The following is a 19,003-nucleotide window of genomic DNA, read 5'->3' as shown; positions in this document are numbered from 1 at the left end:
CTTCTCTGTATCGTTCCAATTTTTTCGTATGTCACCCCGAAGGGGACATAGTTAACAGCAGAAAGAATGAGTGCACGTGAACCGTTTTGCTTTTTGTGCAGCTCGCGGGTTCTCGCCTCCCGTGACCACTGTCCCGTTTCCGCCCGGGGCGTGACGTCATCGGTACTACACTGTATCGAAGGGCACTCGCATTTTTGCAATTACTTTTCCACCCTACGCCTCCGGTCGACGACATGTACGAAAACGTAATGGTCGCATTCCCGCTCTCGTCCACATACATAACGACGCCTGCCAGTTGCTCGTCACGATAGGAGACTAGGAGCGATATCTTAATCGCTGGACCAGGAGACGTATGTGACTACTATAAGTATCTCCTGGTATGGTGATGCGGCTAGAGTTCATGTCGTTGAGAACCGCTACACATGATGCCAAAAATATGTGGAGCGTTCGCCGCATCATCGCCACCACCAATATGAAGACTTGTTCGCATTTCAGGGGGTGGGGGCGGACACACAGCTAGCTGAATTCCATCAGGTTCAAAAATCGTAATGATACACTATCGCTCGCGTAACATATCAGAAAAGTATGGCAGTAATTTTTCCTAACAATGTTGCGGGAAGGACTTCGGGGACATCGGTCTCCTCCAGTGAAGGTATAGCCTGCCGAATATATTTAGCGATCGATTCAAACAATCTGGATCGGAACATGCTACTCACCGTCACAAAATCCATCTGATTCGCCTTCCAGGCTTTTGTTCGCTTGAAGATCTTCCAAAACGCGTACAATCCCAAGAAAATGGGAATATTGACATCTGCATTAGATTGTCAAGTAATCAGTCGAGTTGTGTAACTGCAGGTGCACATACAGTCTGTGAAGAACGCGGTCGCAGTGAAGCCCCAGAAGACTTCGAAACCGTTGACAAGGATAAAGAAGCTGAGCCAGAAGATGGCCCACCACGCCGCGAAAGGCTGCAGTCGGCTCCAGTAGGCAAATTTGCTGCGATCAAAGCCTTGAACGTGTAGGCCCTTGTCTATGAATTAGAGTCAGGATCAAAATACTTACACCAATTACATCAGGCGACCACATACAGAAGCGCAAGTATGTAACATTCATTGCGCCCCAACTGAAGAATGATCCAGTGGTTGACAGATTCACGAGCCACCTGAACAAATATTGAATCCCCATTCGCACTCCAAACTATCGATGGCTCACGTGAAAACCGTGTCTGCCCCCGCAGAAATACTCATCAATGACAGCCACGTAAAACACCCCGAGACGAGGATGGACACAAGTGGCAGCCCTTTTTTGGTACAGTGCGCCAGGAACTTCGGAGCCTGCCCGCGGAGAGCTAGCCCATATAAAATACGTGACGCTGAGAAAAGGCTCGTATTCGCAGCAGAGAACGCAGAGGTGAATATGCATGCGTTAATATAACTAGGCAGCACACTGATGCCCGCGCGCTGCATGGCGATGACATAGGGCGACTGCGCAGCCGTTCCGGTGTCAGCGAGTAGGGCAGGATCGTTGTAGGGTACGAGCATGCCCGTGATGATGATGCCAAGGATCTACCATGTGCAGATGCCTCAGCATTTCGGTCTACTTATGCGCGGAAGGGTGACTTGGGACGAACGTAGAAGATGAGAATACGCCAGAACACCCTCCGGACAGCCTTTCCTATGTTCCTACGAGGGTTTTCGGTCTCCGAGGCAGCACTGACGGAGTTGCATTACTGACAAGTAAGCGACTGAGACTAGCAAAGACGCACACAGCAATGAGTTCCATTCCTCCGAAGGAGAATGCAGCTTGTACAATAACGGACAGAACACCCAGAAATTTGTCGAGATGAGGATGTTTCGGCTCTAGGCCAGCACCTGTCAGTGTGCCTGGATTCTTCCAATACTATGTACAATAGAATCAAACACCGCAGGAGGTAAAGTTGTGGTGGAGCATACACGGAAACCGATCCGCTCGTGGTCAGGTCCCCCGCCAAGATCGATAATCAGGCCAGCAAGGATGAGAAGGGTGATCAAGCTGACTGAGTACGCGTCAGCATACACAGTGAGTGAACCACAAGTCAACAAGGAGACTTACTTTTGATCATCGCGAACATGAATTCTGCCTCTCCGAACCATCTCACGCCGAAGATGTTGATGGCACACACGCAGAATGTGATTGCAGTGATATACCCAGCCTGGTGCTTAATCTTTGCGCAAGCGTAAGGTGACACTCCACATTCTCGAATCCAAATACTCACATTCGCGTCCCAGTAGGTCAAGAGGATTCCCGCAGCGGTAATCTCTACCGGAGCTGAAATGGCACTAGTGTAGAAGTAATTCCACCTACGCAGGCGCCGTTTCAGTTCAAGAGCATACTCGGCAGACACGTTACGTACCCGAGTGCAAATCCAAACGCAGGATCGACCCAGCGGGCAGCATAATGAGGGAACGATCCGGAGATAGGCGCGAACGAAGCCATCTCGCCGAGGCTGCAGAGCGTCCCGTAGGCAACAGTGCCTACCAGGGCGTATGCAATCAGAGCACCGAGCGGCCCGGCCCCTCGCAACACATGGCCCGAGCCAAGGAACAGGCCCGTACCCATCGTACCCGCGATCTGGACATGGACAGAAACATCCCACCTGTTCAGCGCTCCAAATGTTCCACGCGTACAGCTACTCACCGCAATCATTTGGACGTGGCGCTGCTTCAGCCTCCTCTGCACACGGTCGAGGTCTTTCACGTCGAAGTGATGTTGCGCGTCAGCCTGGACAACTAACACATCGACCTCGCCTTTCTCCGCCGAGCTGTCGTCGTCCTGCCTGCCCGTGTCGGGCTTCTCGTCGAATGCGGGGCTATTGTCATACTGCTCCATCGTCGGGGCTCGTGAGACTGGGGTGGAAGACAAGGTCAGATACACAAGGCGAGACTATCAAGAACTTTATACACCTGGGGCCCCCAATCGTGCCTACAAAGTAGGAGCAAGATAGTGAGATATGGCTTCTCCGTGTCCACACGTGGATGTGTCTCGTCATCGGCCTACAGCGGCGGCACGCATGCAATAGCACCTACTGAGTTAGCCATAGTGGAACGTAATGAAATCAGTTGTGCGAAGGCTGGCGTAGGGAGCAGGTAACCTCATCGACTTAGCTCCATCGCAGTATCAAGGCCTAAATGTCTATTCAATCAGTCACAGTGGGATAGATGGGGCCTTTTATAGAGTGGGATAGATGCAGAACAGGATGCTTCGCAGCACCCACGTCTTCACAAAATAGTGCCATAAACCATGTCACGCATCGTGTCAAGAAGTTGCCAAGGTTGGGAGGTCGCTCCTGCGTATTCGCTTGTTTATCTGCTGGTCATTGTCCTATCAGACGCTCGTGCAATCGACCAACATTCTTCCGTCCCAACCTAGGCCGGGGATTCCGAGGCGGAAGTCATCAGCCATGAAGCGCAAATCGTTGAAAGATACTCACGGACAGTTTGTCTGCAGATAAGCCCTGCAGTGATGCTGCAGTTATCGACACGTCAACCAGCGTTCGGATCTTAGGTCAACCAAGTACAAGCTCATATTACAGTCTCTTCGACACTCACTTGGGTCTTCTCGAAACCATTTACACATTCTAATGTGCTTTACCAGATGATTTTCAAGGACAAACGATCCATAGCGTGAGTTACTATCTCTGATTCACTATGCGGTATCAAGGACACTCGTTAGCCTTCAAGTTGTCAATATCACTTACTACTTTTATTCAGGTTGATACGCTTTGTTACATAATACGAAAGGGCGTCATACCAACACCTTGAATGGGCGAATTGGCCGACAGAGTCATTTGAACTTTTAGAGCTTTGCGCAGACAGAGTAATAGCTCGCAGATAAGCGAAGCAGGTGGAACATATATGTATAAACACTGTGCCTCTTGAATCTTGAGATGTATCTATGGTTTCGAGTTCGGAGCCAGTGCCATCCTCCGCAATAATGCTCGCTGGACATCCTCCCCTGGATCGCATTTCGCGAGCTTGTCATAGTCATACCATACCAAGATAGAATCGCCTTCGGTGACTATGCGCCTTTGCGCATATGAGTATACCGCGCCTTTTAGGTAGAAATGGGTCTTCGCTAGTCTCTTTTCCTTCTCTTCGGTGCCGTTACCGTGTGAATTGGGGGCTATGAGGCCGGTATGAGGACGATGGCCGATGAGGAGCGTGTCGGGATAGACGACAGGTCGCTTGAAATCGGCGGAGACCGACTTTATAATGAGGGAAACTCCCTTGCCTGTGAGCATGTTGTTTGCTCGCGACTCCCCGCCGAGTTCGTGGGCTAGTGAAACGATCCATTGCATGCGTGATGATTCAAGGAAACGAACTATGATGAAGGTATATTATGCTTTTCAATAACGAAGCGTGGGTACGAAACTTACGATACCGCACGTTGTTGACATGTCTGAACGGTCTTATTAATAGTGCAATTAAACATGATCGTCCCAACGTACTGAAAGGCATCGTGGTCTCCCCACACGATCCGCTGCTCCCAGAAGCTGGTTGGATCATATCCCAACGCTATTAGTGTCTCCCTAGCTTCTTCTGCCGGATCCAGCACATCTACGGGGGGATCCGGCGATGCAGGTCCTTGAGAGCCCGGAGGTATGTGGAATGGAGAAGAAGGGTCGCGGAATGCATCTTGCAAAGACTGTTAAGACGCGGCAGAGCAAGCGGAACAAGTTAATCCATTAAGTATAGCAATAGTCGGACATCGTCGTAAAGCACTTAAGACTAACGAGAATAGACGAGTGGCTCTTTCGCGCCAACCATGCGGCAGACTGATGTGCCAAGCTACCTCTGCGCAGAAATGAGGTCCCAAGACTGCAACGTATGGCCCGCATCGACATCAGCAGCTTCAAAGTCGACCAAAAAGCAAGAAACAGATGGAGTTGGGAGGTCCGAGGCTTGAAGCTTGAAAGCTTCAACTTCAAGCAAGTACGGCAGCCACACCACGCGATCACGCGGCCTCCTCATTTGGGAAATAACATCAATTCCGTCCAGTGACGAAGTCCGGTTTCAATTTGCCACCCGAGCAATCTTGCACATGCGACCCACCTCAAGTGCGTACGGGCGGCGAACATCCGACAGACATTATGTCGTGTTCGCTGACATCCGGGCCTAATTTCTTTGTAGTAAATGCAGTGGAAAAGCGGCATTGCCAATAGAGGAGCTGACGCGGTGGATATGCCGGGCCTTACCAATGATTAAATAAATAGTGGTCTCCTTAAGCAACACCCACATTCCATCCCTATCCTTCGTTTCTTGAACCTCTTTGAACGTTGAACCGCCAACATGACTGGTGTGTACAGATACACATCTGTTTCTGGTCTTTCCTTCCATTGACGTGTTTACCGCATAGGTCTGAATGCACTTATCTTGGGTGCCACTGGGGCGACAGGCAAGCATCTGCTGCAGGAGCTGCTTGCGTCGCCTCAATACGCCAACGTGTCGGAGTACGGCCGGAGAGTGACGCCTGCTGAGCGGATCACTGCCGGGAAGGGCAAGCTAGAGCAGAAGGTCATCGACTTTGAGAAATTAGACGAGGCGGAGCTCAAGGACAAGAGGTGGGACGTCGTCTTCATTACGTGCGCACACAATACTTCACTTCCACGAACGAACCGGTTAACACCAGCTACCAATGCAGACTTGGGACGACCCACAAGCAAGCGGGAAGCGCCGCTGCATTTGAAAAGATCGACAGAGAGTTGAGTCCGCCCTCACCGGCTTGAGTCGTGTGGGTACTGACGGGGGCCATGTCAGATATGTCGTCAATGCAGCCCGTGCCGCTAAATCGGACGACCCGAACCACCCGCAGCGGCTTCTCTACCTTTCGGTCAGCGTCGTTTTTTTTTGCTGTTTTGATTGTATACTAACCCGTCAAGTAGTCCATTGGAGCCGACCCCGCCGCATCGTCACTGTATCCAAAGTGGGCCCTTCATTTCCTCCTCGAACGCGCAGTATCGTTGACTAGGTATTCCATAATGGCAGGAGCAAGGGTCTCACAGAGCGGGAGCTCGCCAAGCTTGGATACAACGACACCGTTATCTTCCGTCCCGCCGTTCTCGGCACCGAACGAGAGGATTCCCGCCCCTTGGAACACGTCGCACAGTGAGCCCTGTTCTCACCACCATCCGACCCCAGGTGAATGCTAACTCCATGTTCGTTCAGGGGGGTCTCCCGCCTCCTTTCGACGTTCTCATCGAGGATCTATATGCCTGTAAGTGTAGGACTTCGCAGACGGGATGTGCGCTGATACCGTCTTTCCGCTCGTAACGCAGGTTCCTACGCTCGCGAAGGTGATGCGGGACGTCGGTGCAGTTGGCTCGGCAAAGTTGCCCTCTGGTACCGTCCAGCAGATGGGGGATTCAGCGACTCCCTTCTCCTGCCTCAACAACAGCGCCATCCTTGCTATTGCGGACTCGTTCTCATAGTGCGCCCTCTGCATGCACATCGGTTTCGAGTCACTTGTTTCGTTGTTCTACTTTCGGTTGAGAGTTGAGTTCGTACTTTTTTTATTCTGGCAATACGGCAAGATTTGCATATTTCCTCTCGCTCGTCCAGCGGTACGAGGAGACGCGCACACGTAATCGATCTTCATGATTGAGACGAGTCGTGATGGTCCCACCATTTCCGTGCCTGCGTCACACATCTTAGGCCCGGCTCAGCCACCCGCAAGCTCCAGTACATCGCCTTGACCGTCGATTTTGATCATGTTTACATTATCTAAGACTACCGAATGACCTACATGCACACCAACATGGTATAAACTCTATTCCGCAGCGGCGAATAAATCGTGCAACCCTATGACGAGTAGTACGGGTCGCATACGCTCGCGTTATTGTATTGGGAGGGGTCTTTCGTGAGGTATCCCAGCTTGACACCTTCGATGTACGACCTACGCACACGCAAAAGCCATCAGCAGTTATTTCTAGATAGTGCTGCTGGTACTCGCCATTGTCGCGACAAGTTTCCAGCCATCTCGGACTGCTCGACTTGGAAGTTCCAGAACTACACCACGTTAGTAAGCGCATAAATCCTTCTCAAAAGCGTCAACGACACTCACGATCCACCCCGCGCCTTTGCTGTACGCCAGCTTCTGCGCGTCGGCCCACTCGTACAAGAACTCGTCCGTCGCGTTGAATTGTGTCGGGAGGCCCCACTCTCCGAACCACAGCGGAGTGTCCCCAAGCGCCGCGTCTGCCTGAACACGGTCTAAGTCTGTCACCAAATGGCTCAGTAGATGTCCTGATACGAGATTGTCGGGAACGTACTGCAAATACTCTCCAAGTACGCTTCGGGGTTGGCAGCGGCAACACCCTGCAAAACGATTATATCAGCATCGCACCACAAGCCTTAGGGATCGAGTAAAAGCTCACTCCATAGCTATAGTAAAGATGGTTGTCATATCCCTGCGGCCCGATGGCAGCGTCAGCGGGATTCGGCGGGTTATCGTACTGCCAGTTGATGTCCATGAAGCTATTGATGACGACAACACATGTCAGCGTCCGAGCAAGGCACAAGTCATGTCCGCAAGACCTACGTAGTAACGAGCGTGCTGCGCGAAGGAAGGCCCGAGGCAAGATTGGTGTCCAGGATCGCAGGCACCGCGAGCTGAATCGCAAGCTCGACGAGAATCGGGGCCGCCTCAGCAAGCGCCTCTTTCACATTCGAATTAAAGATCGTACTCGTGTTTGCGACTTGCCCGAGTGCCTCCGTGAAGTTGTTCGTGCTGATCTGCGTATCGAGTGTCATACCGGGGACGGGGATGCCTAGTGTGAGCTCGACTGCGCGAACGGTGTCGACGAAGTTCTTTTGGACTGATACCATCGACTGAGCACCCGCAGCGAACACGAAAAAAGGAAGAACACACATGTGCCATATCCAGGTGTCTCGTTGGCATCCATTATGGGCTCGTTGACAGCTTCAATAGCGAAGACAGAATCGAAGTTAGGGTCTAGGTGAGTGAGCGAAGTCATCACTGCAGTCCACACCAGCGCACGCTGGTAGTTGTAGTCAGTCTGCCAACGATGTCAATCTCGGGCGCTCGGAAAAACCACAAAATAACCTACATAAAATTCTACATTGTCTGTGCAGCTTGGCGGGAATTAGCGACTCGACTTCATGAACAGGTTCGCAAACACGCACTTTCCGGTGAACGACTGGTCGCCAGTTTGTACACCTGGCAGCGCGTGATGGTCCAAGATCGCCTGAATACCCGCGTCATTGAGCATCTTCAAGCCTTGTTGCTGCACGCATGACCCGGTGATTCGTCAGCACACCGTGTTACAGAAAGACGGACAGTGCGCCCTACGAGATATACAATGCCACCCTCTGGATAAAACTCAGTTTCCCGGTTCACAATCTGCTCGACGATCCAGAAACCAAGCTATATGCGCGTGAGCGAGCGCACAAATGCATCTAAACCCATGACGGCGTACGGGAATGCGTGCAGTGTTGATACCATCCTCAACCAGCTGGTTCACGTCCGCCTGGGTAAACCAAGTCGACCTGAGGCAACGGATTATTACAAAGAGTCGCAGTAAACATGCGTGTCCACGTACCAATGCTTGGCGAATTCTTCGTTAGCAATGTCGGGATATGTTTTGGTGTACGACCTGAAACAAGAATGATCAGATCTTAGCGCGCCCTCATGCAAGTTTCAGCCACCTACCATTCAGACATAATACACTCAGAGCAGTCGCTGCAGATCTGACCACCCATTGCTGTCCATTCTGGGTGGAGATCCATAAGCCGCGCATACATGAGCGAGCACTGCACCAAGACTCACCGGCGGGCAGCATCCATGGCTCCAGCACGAGCCTGAACGGCCTGTTATTTTTCCAGATGCACAACTGCTCACGCTACTCACCAGCCCCCAATGTTGACACCATAAATCTTGTCAGGCAGGTAACCTGCGAACGCAGTTTGTGCAAACGCAGAGAGCGCAGCAAGGCCGAGCAGGAAGTGCATGTTGGGCCGGGGGATTTCAGGCAACACGCGAGCATCCCCCAGCTTTACACGGCCGCTTTATAGGATGCATCTCAGCATCCCTATGCCGAGAATATAAGACTATTTCTGTCGTTCTTCGGGTCCACGGACCCAAAAAATGACCCAGGTCACGGTCTCGCGCGCCGGCCACGAGACAGGGAAGAACGCTCGAGATTTGTGATCTAGTGGCAAAAGGCTGATTGGGCATGGTCGGCATCAGCACCCAGGGATATGAACGCCTAGCAGGCGGGAACAGAGGTGGACACAGAGCACGTCGCGAACCCGTGACAGGCTTGCATTGTAGGTGGTTTGCTGGACAGGAGCAACCGAGAGACAGTCGTGTAACGCGAGGCAGGTCGAGGCAGGTCAGACAAGGTCAACTGACCGGCTTCCCGCTCATCGACGCGCGCGACCGCATGCAACATGCTCTCACTGCACACGGCAGCTGTCCATTCATAGCTCCCGCAAATCTGGGGGAAGAGCAGGAGAATAGCCGCAGTTTCTCCAACCGAGCTTCCAAAGGCTATCAGGATATTCAAGTTGCTCGACGACGAGGAGGCAGCAAGCCGACCAGTATATAATTACAGTTCCGGTTTGCACTATTTTGTGACAATGTGAGCATGATGGCGCCAACAGGAAAGGTTGAAACTCGGGAGAACAAGGTTGTTAGGGCAGTGGAATGGAAGTGGCAACGGCCGAACCACTCGATTGAGCGCTTGTCGAGGCCCGGTCACCGGATCCATTTGTAGATCGCAATCGTTTGCAACTACGGAGGTGGATAGTAAGTTTATCAATATAATCCTCAACTCAAAGATTGATTCTTGTGGATCCACGAACCGTATTATGAACCGGTCACTCTTACTTGGGCGAATCCAACGATCCCATACAAAAATTAAAAAAAAAACGCACTTACAAGGAGCCAGGAACAACAATACAATCACGACATTCAGACGCTTTAAACTTTGCCCACACGCGCAGAAGTCGCGATAGGCACAGGTGAAAGAAGCTCGCATCAGCTGACCTATGAAATATGAAACCCCAGGCTTACAATGTCTCTCGGACGTACTTAGGTGTGAATACAATACTTGCTCTTTACAAATACAGCACCAGACTTTATAAGAACAGAGAAACGACAGCTTTAACAGCTCGACGGCCAGAAACCGGTCCCTTAGCTTGCATGGGCTCTCAGAAGATAAAGTCGATGCATATGAGACGACACAACGGCTGACTTACGGCAACAACCGCACCAGAGTCGACAGGAACACGCCAGTGTTCCCGCAAAACGAAACGACAACAAATGCGAGATAGAAAAGTAAGCTACAATGCAGGCAGCAACTGTCTCACTCAATGATGTTCAGCTCGCGCTTCCGCGATCGTGCAAACTCGTCCTTGTACGTATTCCATATCCTGTAGACGCAGAAGATCAGCGAGGGGATGTCGCACAGTTTGTGTGCAAACGGAACGAGACACACCTCATGAGCTCTTCTATGTATAGGGTCTGAACGTGCGTGAGTTCCTCCAGCGTCGGTTTCTCGCACTTCTCTACGTGTATAGGGTTGCCGACTAAGAAAAATTCACGATTTTACCGGCGCACACGAAAGCACCACGATAAATACTCACTGACTGCGATGATACGCTTGCGATACGGCATTAGCCCCAGGTTGTCTAGGATGGCATCAAGATAAGTCTAGGGCTTATGAGCGTTGAGCAATACGGGTAAATGCGCACAATTTAGCAGCCCCCGACCGTGAAAGAGAGGAAGGGTGAACCCAAACACATTCTGGAACTTTTTCTGCAATGCATAGGTTGTTGTGCCCTTCTCGTTTGGCATTTGTTGATAGATCTGCACGGCGCAACAGCAGGCATCAGTTGACATCACGACAGTTACGAGAAACATACGTCGTTCTCCCCAAATGAGAAGACTGGCACAAGGTCAGCACTAGCATACAGGTTCAATGTACTGCATGTATGCGGGGAACGTGAGGGGACACACCCGTGTTGAATTGCCATTTTGATGAAACCCAGCCTAGACCCCAATATGCTGGCTTAGGTCAACAGATGTGACCAGCCTTGTAGGACGCACCTCTTCCTCAGTGTCAGGTCTGCCGTCCCGGGGCGAGCGCTAAGACTCTCTGCAGCACCGCCGACGACAATCGTGATCGCCTGCCCCGCGCCACGCCTCAATATGTTGCTACAGGACTTCTTGCTCACGGAACATATGCCCATCGCCAATAGTATGTCGCGGTAGAATGGCAGACGAAAGTTAGATGCGAGCGTCAAGAGGTGGGGGACAATCCCTGGGTATAATTCTGAAAAACCTGTACCTGCGAATGCGAGCCCAGATGAGTTGACGGAGCGCCAGCACGGAGCCCGCGCATACGTACTCTCAGTTCCGAACGTGCAAAGGGCACCCCTGGGCAAGAAAAATCTCTCAGAGTGACATCAGCTGTCGCTCGAGGGAGGGTAAACTCACATGCCAATGATACCTGGTCGTAACGCTCGAGATCAGGTTGCCAAAATAGAGCTTTGGGAGCAGTACTGACCGTGCGGATGATAGCCGAACACGTATGGTCGATCTGTGGGCAGGTCACACGTCTACGCTCATGGTGAATGCTCCGAACAAGCGTTCTAGAGATCCAAATCTGACCTTCAGCACGCTTCAATCCGCGCCATAACGTAACATCAAGCGTCAGTGCGCGGCCTCATCGTGTGGACGCCAAAGGACACACTCACAGTGCAGGATAGTACTCAGCAAAGTACCGCCAAAAGCGTCCCGCTCGCACCCACGGGCTGAATCTGCCGCCATGCTCCGGGCTATTGTCGATGAAGTATGCCCACACCATGTATGCGGCGAGGAATGGCCATAGTGGTGGGAAGGACCTTAACCGAAGAGAAATATGCCGCGCACAGAGGTGACGTTTAGTATCATGCACGCGATCAGGGAGCGAGGACCACGGGAGCATACGCACAGGAGTAGCAAGAACGTGAATGTACACCAGACGAAAGCCGTGGACCATAAGGCGACGGCGAGTGTCTGAAGCCGTCTCTTTCTGGGGACCTTAGAGGAGACGAAGCTGAGCAGGGACGCGTCTGGGTTAACGAAAGTCCTGCCAGGTCAGGAGAACAGGACTGACTCGATGTTGGGAGGATTGAATACGGGGACAGGGCTGCGGAGGGGCGTGCTGGTGAGGCTGGTGAGACGAGTTCTAAGGGAGGTGGCGGAGAGAGAACGAGTGGCGGAGGAGAATGCCTTGCGAGCTTCCATTTGTTCGAACGAGCTGTGCAGCAACTGCTGCCGACGGAATCCGGAGAGCCAGAATGGTGCAGGATAGAGACTGAGCGGACTAGGACAACAAGAGCGGAGGTTGATCGCAATACACGCAGGTGCGGACAAATCGAACGCAGTCCTCGACGGCGCGTGCATGGTAGGCCTCGCTTGGCCTATGGCGTCACCGTCTCGGCCCCTGGCGCAGCACCATATATACACGGAAATCGCTCTAGTCATTTTCAAGTCGATGTAAGGCACAAACTCAGAGAAACTACAAGTAACACAGCGTATCGATTCGTCATGCATATAGGTCATCATCCTGCGTCTCCTCACCGAACCCTGCATTGCCCGCCGCCGCGGGTGCACCGGGCGCAGACCCACCAGCGCCCTCCGGGAACTTGAACGTCGATCCAAACGAACGCGATTGTTGCAGGTTCTGCGAGAACATCTCGTATCGCCGGATGTCCCCATCCGATACCGACCGACGTGCAAATCTCATCGCCTCCTCGAAGTGTTCCCTATCCAAACCTACGTCAGCAGGTATAGTATAGTTAGTGCGTGAGCGTACCTTGTGATGACCGGCACTGGATCCTCCTCCTCCTCTTCGTCTTCTTCCATCTTTGCATCTTCACCAGCAGCCTCTTCCTTTTCTTTCTTCTCCCGCGCTCTCCTGATGTCTGCCTCGATGCTCTCTCGGATCGCTAGCTTCGCTGCACGCTGGCACACTTCCGTCAAATCAGCACCGGAGAACCCATGCGTGCTCTTCGATAAGAACCCGAGGTCAACGTCGGGCGCAACAGGACTCTTCCTCAATGCTGCCTTGAGAATTGCCAAACGCGACGGCTCGTCGGGCAGAGGGATGTAGATCAGCTGATCGAGACGTCCCGGTCGCAACAGCGCAGGATCAATCTGGTCTGGTCGATTCGTCGCGCCAATGATGAAGACGTTTTTCTTCACGTTCATACCATCCATCTCCGTTAAGATCTGGTTCAACACACGGTCTCCAGCTCCGCCACCGTCACCCGACGACCCGCCACGAGCCTTCGCAATAGAGTCCAATTCGTCGAAGAACATGACACAAGGGGCTGCAGCGCGAGCCTTGTCGAACACATCGCGCACATTGGCCTCAGATTCACCGAACCACATTGTGAGAAGCTCGGGACCCTGAGAACGAAAAGGTTCAAAAGCTGTACCCAACCAAGCTGTAGGAACATGTATACCTTGATACTGATGAAGTTGGCCTGCGTCTCGTTGGCAATTGCCTTCGCGAGCAGTGTCTTACCAGTACCCGGCGGGCCATAAAACAAAACACCTTTCGAAGGAGACATACCGTACTTGAGAAACTTGTCGGGATGTTCCACGGGATACTGCACAGTCTCCTGGAGCTCCTGCTTGACCTTGTCCAGACCACCAATATCCGCCCACTTGACGGTCGGCACTTCAACAACCGTCTCGCGCAGTGCAGATGGGTTTGAGGTGCCCAGTGCAAATCGGAAGTTCTCCATGGTGACGCCGAGCGAGTCGAGCACCTCTGCGTCGATTGTGTCCTCATCCAAGTCGATCAAATCCATCTTCTCGCGGATCTGCTGCATGGCTGCCTCCGAGCATAGTGATGCAAGATCAGAACCGACGTAACCGTGCGTATCAGCGGCAATCTAGAGATTGCTGCGTAAGTACTGAAGCAAGTGAGGTAGAACTACAGTACCGACCTGCTCGAGATCGACATCATCCCCTAACTTCATGTTCTTCGTGTGAATGCGGAGAATTTCGAGACGGCCGGTGGGGTCAGGAATGCCGATGTCAATTTCACGATCGAATCGTCCGAACCGTCTGAGTGCAGGATCAATAGAATTGGGCCGGTTAGTCGCGGCCATGACGACAACGTTTGAACGGGCCTTCAGGCCATCCATGAGAGTCAGTAATTGCGACACGACACGACGCTCGACTTCTCCATTCGTCTAAGCATATTTTAGATACACGCTCGAGACAGCCTTTCACGACTTGACGTACCTTTTCACGCTTCGGAGCAATAGAGTCAATTTCGTCGATGAAGATGATTGCAGGAGAGTTCTTCTCTGCCTCCTCGAACGCTTTCCGCAGATTACTTTCACTTTCTCCCGCCATTTTGCTCATAATTTCAGGACCGTTAATCAAGAAGAAGAACGCGCCTGTCTCGTTGGCCACCGCACGAGCCATTAGCGTCTTACCCGTACCAGGAGGACCATACATCAGAATGCCGCGGGGAGGCTTGATACCAATGGACTTGAAGAGCTGTGGATGGCGCAGAGGCAGCTCTACGAGCTCACGAATTTGTGCCATCTGCTTGCGGCAACCTCCGATATCATCGTATCCAACCTCGTTCAGGTTTGCTTCCTCGTCCTCACGTTTGACTGGGTCACCCTCTGCACGAAAATTGTACCGGAAGCATACTTTGCAATAGAGACGCGCAACTCACCTGTATGAATGACTGTGTCTTGCGCGACAATACAGTACTCCGCTGGATCAGTCTCGATGACTTTAAACTCCACCGTCCTCATGCCACCGCGGACGAGGAAAGTGTCACCCTTCCGGACCGGCCGATATGCTTGGCACGACAATCAGCAAGACTATCGGGCTCACATCTATCTGCACATACCCTCCAAAAAGTACGGCTTGAGGTAAACATCGAAAATGTTGCCGCTGAGGCCCTCGATCGAGTCGTCGAAAGGGAGAATATGGACACGTTTGCCGTATTTGATATCTAGACATGGGTGTACGTTGACCATGTCGCCGAGCTTGACACGCAAGTTGTTACGAGCAACCTTGTTCATTTGGATCTTGCCCTCTTCTACGTCGTCGGAGCTGAGGCAAATGAGGACGGTATCATGGCGCTTCTTGCCTCTGTGAATCGAGCATTAATACCGACTAGCACTGGATATGCACCCGTGCAAGAGGTACATGCGAACCAGAGGTGGATACACCATGGGCACATACCTCACAATGATAGTGTCTCCGCGAAAGAGTTGGAGAGTCTCCATTGTGGCGGGGTTGAGAGTTGCAACTGCGGATTGTTACTGAGCATTTCTTTGAAAGCATCCGCCGCAAAGATACCCACCAGAGTTATCATCAGACGACGCTTCATCGACAATAAGACGGTTAGGACTGCAATATATTCAGCAAGGGCTGATCTCTATACATGACGCGTCCATAGCACATACGATTTCTTTGGCCTCAGGATGGCTGTTGAGATATCATTTGGACCAGGTCCTGGCGCTGCACCACTGGGATCGGCCATCGTTCAAAAATGCGTGACAGAAATGAAAGAGAGAAAGATTGTAGTTGTGCAGGAGGGAGGCCGTTATAAGGACTGCTCAGAGCGACGCGCGTCCTGCGTTCTGTCAGACTTGCACGACCGGAGGCCGTGGGTAAATCGGAGGTCTCCCGGACGTCTCAGATATTCCAGCTAATTCTAGAAGGATATGCCACAAAATAGGAAGGTCCTCCTCCAAGTAAGTTAGCCTCATCCGCCCGGGCTTGTATCCACTGCGTAGACCGCTTGCAGTTCTGCCCCACAATGATCCACATAGATCGTTCATTTCTACTCTGCAGCCTGCATCGCAAATGTAATGCTGATGGTGATTTTTCTCCCTGACTAGTTCCTAGCAAGCTGCCTCGAGTATCGGTCGAACCGGGGATCATTCGGACCGCTCATGTTACATCGGCCCCATCCCAGTAATTAGTACGATTAGGCAGTACGATGCCATAGTCATTCTGCCAAATCAGTGCAGAGAAATCCTTGCACTCACAGACAGGCTTACGAGGCGTACCCCTACCGCAGCAACTTGACATCGCCATATCATGCAAATTAGTTCCTTCAGGGTTCGGACTTAAGATACATCTCAGAAACTGTGGATCAACTTTTGAAGACCTCTGCCAGTGGGGGTCTCATCATAAGAGGCCTAAAACATCCTTGACCTGTTGAAATGGGCTGCTCGCGACTGTGAGCCAACAGGGTACATACTTGCATACATTGTGGGAAGGGACCTGGAGCAAAAGGCAGCGCAATGGTTCTCTACCGAGATGGCATTGTATTATAGCCGAAGTAGACCTACAATATCATATGGCTGCCGGTTCATATTTCTTCATCGTCAAAGTTGATCTCTTCTACTGGAAAGTCTCCGATCTTGAGTCTGTCCGGTCGTACGAACACGCCAAAGTTTTGGCGACAAGTGAAGTATCGCTCCCCTTGGACTCTGCAATCAGATACAATCAGCCTCGAGGTCACATCATCTGCGGGCGCACTTACGAGCCATCGTTCTTTCCGATCGGCTCGTCATACTCGACGCCAACCCATGTACCAGACTTGGCGAATTTTGTAGGCCCAACAAAACGCACCGTCCCTCTCTTATGGAAGCCCTCTTCGCTGGTTTCCACCTCACAGCGAGACCCAATTGATATGTTCACCTCGGGGACCGGGGTACTGGCACTCTCTTCGTTATCCGCAAAACGCCCAATCTTATGGCGTTGTTTGTATGCTAAGACGGTGTCTGTCCTCATTCCATGTAAAATCGACTCCAGCAAGTTGAGCAAGACAAATGTACCTCGGCGCTGCGCGTATGCCTCTTCGCTCAATTCAAATTTCTCAACTTGCGAGACATCACTTAGTTGACCCGTGAAAGAAGTCGATGGGTTAAGATCCGTGACCTAGAACTTCGTAACGATATATACAGTCCAAAAAAATCCATATAACGCGTACCTTTAGCACTTGCCCGTCCTGCATCCCATAGAACCCAAGCGCTCTGTTCTCATCTTCAAGCACTGCGAGAATATTCGAGTCGTTCTCGGCGTTATGGACTGATATTGACTGATTAGGTACTGGGATCCCAGTGATGAGTTCGAGCTTATTCTACACATACGCATCTTAGTGGATTTGTTCGTTACTGTAGGCGATCCAACGTACTTTCAGCTGCTGTACAGTGATATGTAAATCGAAACGTCGCTCGGAACGCGTATCAGGGGAGACCACGAAGACATTGACAGTGCTGGACATAGTGCCGTTAACAAGCAGTCGGGACATCCACGAGCCTCGAGGCCAAGCATAAAGATCTCTTCCTTCTCGGGCATTGCTGATCATGATATTACTCACATAGGTCCTGGTGCACGCATTTTACAAGAAAATCGAAAGAAAAATGCAACAACGGTGCTCGCACTCCTGACACTATGCTTGGCTGGGGGTCGAATGCAGGAGGGGTTCGCGGGCTGACGCGACGCGCGCGTACAAGCTGATTATGGCTGAAAGCGGATCCCTACGGTCCTGAGACCGTGCTCTGTCATTCGAGCTACTTGATCAACTGAATCGGGTTGTACACGAACTCGTTTAATTTCTGACTGAAAACCGGACAACATGATAGGGTATAAGTAACGGCCACGAATCGCCCACCAGAACCCATACATATAGATACATTAATGAACGGACGGTTCTTCTCGACAATCCAACCCGGCAGTCATCTCAATTCAATCAACATCCCATGGTGATGCCATTATACGGACCGTCGTGGTCACTGAGGTCGCCATCATAAACTTCCGGAACATCGCCAACAATGCACTGGGTGCTCGGGTTGTCCTGGCCGGGACACGCCGCCCACTCGCCGGAGTCCTCGATGTGTACCTCACCGGCGGGGTGTACGTAGCCGAGGAACATGCCTGGGCAGATCGGAATCGGGTCTTCCTCGTTGTTGATGTGCGTTACCGAGATCGGCTGCGCATCGACGTAGTTCGCGAATGCCTGGTTCCCAACCTGCGTTGGGCATCAGCGTACCACTCAGAGGCTCCAAATTGCGGGACGTAAACTCACACGAGGAAGACCGTATCCATAAAACGCAAATGTAGCATCAGGTATGTGCAGCGGAAGGTAGACAGCATCGAGGAGTGAGATTGCAGCCCCTGGCATACACCAAGTTAGACGAGACTGTAGCTGGAAACGACGGTAATGCATACCAAGAGAGTGTCCAACCACTGTGACAGTGCTAGTACTATAAGTAGACATGGTAGTCTGTACAGCAGACAAAACATCCGTGGCCGTTCTAAGGGACAATAAGTTTGGCTTGCGGAAATCTTCGACGTGTACTCACTGCGCTTGATCGTCCGAGAATCCCTGATGGACTTGGATGCCCTGAGCCGACAAACCTGGGAAAAGTGTCGAGTCTGGGTCAACCAGCGTAATGTCTACATCCGTGACTAGCGGCAAGCTGTTCACGCCGGCGGTTAGAATATGCAAGATGTGAAATTCAAACAACACACATTTCTTCAGGATCTGTCCCCTGGTGCGAGACAATCACTGTGTCTAGCGTGGGATCGTACCCAACAAACCCTGTAGGGCGTCACCTGTCAGCAAGGCAGCCTCCACTAGATCGACGGCTGAACACTCACAGTACTGTGTGCCGTCTCCATTGCCGCCAGACGCAACAGGCTTGAAGCTCGGGTTGGCTTCACAGTTCGTGCCGCAAGACCAGTTTATAGTCTCAGACGCCGAACAGTACCCTGCACTCGCATACCATGTGTAGGGGGTAAATGCCGAGATCTGAGAGGAAGAGAGCGCAGTAATAGACTGGCGCGCCTTGAGCCCTGCCGCTGGGATGGCCTGGACGGCGGCCACAGCGGCCAAGAGAGCAACACCGAAAGCCAGAGCAGACATGGGGCTATGAACCGAGCACGGCAATGGGACTATTGAAGA

At 51.9% G+C, this 19,003-nt stretch overlaps 8 protein-coding genes across 8 annotated transcripts; 1 reads left to right on the top strand and 7 right to left on the bottom strand.

The window, feature by feature from the left end:
* Positions 1–575: 575 nt before the first annotated feature.
* On the bottom strand, positions 576–2,868 carry FIBRA_04762 (uncharacterized protein; the record flags this gene model as incomplete). The annotated part of the gene is made up of 12 exons (XM_012326551.1): positions 576–659; positions 717–811; positions 866–1,030; positions 1,089–1,162; positions 1,213–1,565; positions 1,631–1,712; positions 1,766–1,899; positions 1,953–2,035; positions 2,092–2,203; positions 2,255–2,339; positions 2,393–2,610; positions 2,677–2,868. The coding sequence occupies 12 exons, from the start codon at positions 2,866–2,868 to the stop codon at positions 576–578; spliced, it is 1,677 nt and encodes a 558-aa protein (XP_012181941.1).
* Positions 2,869–3,931: 1,063 nt separating this feature from the next.
* On the bottom strand, positions 3,932–4,882 carry FIBRA_04761 (uncharacterized protein; the record flags this gene model as incomplete). Its single annotated transcript, XM_012326550.1, has 4 exons — positions 3,932–4,359; positions 4,415–4,437; positions 4,487–4,683; positions 4,772–4,882. The coding sequence occupies 4 exons, from the start codon at positions 4,880–4,882 to the stop codon at positions 3,932–3,934; spliced, it is 759 nt and encodes a 252-aa protein (XP_012181940.1).
* A 445-nt stretch (positions 4,883–5,327) lies between these two features.
* Positions 5,328–6,466, top strand: FIBRA_04760 (uncharacterized protein; the record flags this gene model as incomplete). The annotated part of the gene is made up of 8 exons (XM_012326549.1): positions 5,328–5,334; positions 5,395–5,620; positions 5,680–5,739; positions 5,796–5,868; positions 5,921–5,961; positions 6,024–6,143; positions 6,204–6,252; positions 6,314–6,466. The coding sequence occupies 8 exons, from the start codon at positions 5,328–5,330 to the stop codon at positions 6,464–6,466; spliced, it is 729 nt and encodes a 242-aa protein (XP_012181939.1).
* Positions 6,467–6,836: 370 nt separating this feature from the next.
* Positions 6,837–9,005, bottom strand: FIBRA_04759 (uncharacterized protein; the record flags this gene model as incomplete). The annotated part of the gene is made up of 15 exons (XM_012326548.1): positions 6,837–6,930; positions 7,000–7,043; positions 7,099–7,253; positions 7,307–7,352; positions 7,412–7,511; positions 7,576–7,852; positions 7,906–8,053; positions 8,105–8,129; positions 8,181–8,281; positions 8,347–8,421; positions 8,474–8,543; positions 8,597–8,650; positions 8,707–8,767; positions 8,824–8,855; positions 8,905–9,005. The coding sequence occupies 15 exons, from the start codon at positions 9,003–9,005 to the stop codon at positions 6,837–6,839; spliced, it is 1,383 nt and encodes a 460-aa protein (XP_012181938.1).
* A 1,358-nt stretch (positions 9,006–10,363) lies between these two features.
* On the bottom strand, positions 10,364–12,447 carry FIBRA_04758 (uncharacterized protein; the record flags this gene model as incomplete). The annotated part of the gene is made up of 14 exons (XM_012326547.1): positions 10,364–10,430; positions 10,496–10,586; positions 10,644–10,688; positions 10,752–10,866; positions 10,923–10,962; positions 11,017–11,049; positions 11,107–11,347; positions 11,408–11,436; positions 11,497–11,509; positions 11,567–11,618; positions 11,671–11,680; positions 11,757–11,903; positions 11,993–12,097; positions 12,158–12,447. The coding sequence occupies 14 exons, from the start codon at positions 12,445–12,447 to the stop codon at positions 10,364–10,366; spliced, it is 1,278 nt and encodes a 425-aa protein (XP_012181937.1).
* Positions 12,448–12,589: 142 nt separating this feature from the next.
* FIBRA_04757 (uncharacterized protein) lies at positions 12,590–15,565 on the bottom strand (the record flags this gene model as incomplete). Its single annotated transcript, XM_012326546.1, has 10 exons — positions 12,590–12,809; positions 12,860–13,455; positions 13,512–13,946; positions 14,001–14,249; positions 14,302–14,693; positions 14,747–14,875; positions 14,927–15,171; positions 15,265–15,331; positions 15,386–15,432; positions 15,489–15,565. The coding sequence occupies 10 exons, from the start codon at positions 15,563–15,565 to the stop codon at positions 12,590–12,592; spliced, it is 2,457 nt and encodes an 818-aa protein (XP_012181936.1).
* Positions 15,566–16,402: 837 nt separating this feature from the next.
* On the bottom strand, positions 16,403–17,320 carry FIBRA_04756 (uncharacterized protein; the record flags this gene model as incomplete). Its single annotated transcript, XM_012326545.1, has 4 exons — positions 16,403–16,523; positions 16,577–16,974; positions 17,027–17,176; positions 17,231–17,320. 4 exons carry the CDS (start codon positions 17,318–17,320, stop codon positions 16,403–16,405), a joined length of 759 nt encoding a protein of 252 aa, XP_012181935.1.
* Positions 17,321–17,788: 468 nt separating this feature from the next.
* Positions 17,789–18,964, bottom strand: FIBRA_04755 (uncharacterized protein; the record flags this gene model as incomplete). Its single annotated transcript, XM_012326544.1, has 6 exons — positions 17,789–18,067; positions 18,125–18,213; positions 18,268–18,353; positions 18,402–18,518; positions 18,571–18,640; positions 18,700–18,964. 6 exons carry the CDS (start codon positions 18,962–18,964, stop codon positions 17,789–17,791), a joined length of 906 nt encoding a protein of 301 aa, XP_012181934.1.
* Between the last annotated feature and the right edge of the window lie 39 nt (positions 18,965–19,003).

Source organism: Fibroporia radiculosa, assembly GCF_000313525.1.
Source record: "Fibroporia radiculosa TFFH 294 genomic supercontigs, scaffold3357, whole genome shotgun sequence".
Taxonomy (NCBI): Eukaryota; Fungi; Basidiomycota; class Agaricomycetes; order Polyporales; family Fibroporiaceae; genus Fibroporia; species Fibroporia radiculosa.
Note: the sequence above shows the minus strand (reverse complement) of the source record. Positions and strands in the feature narration are given on the sequence as shown.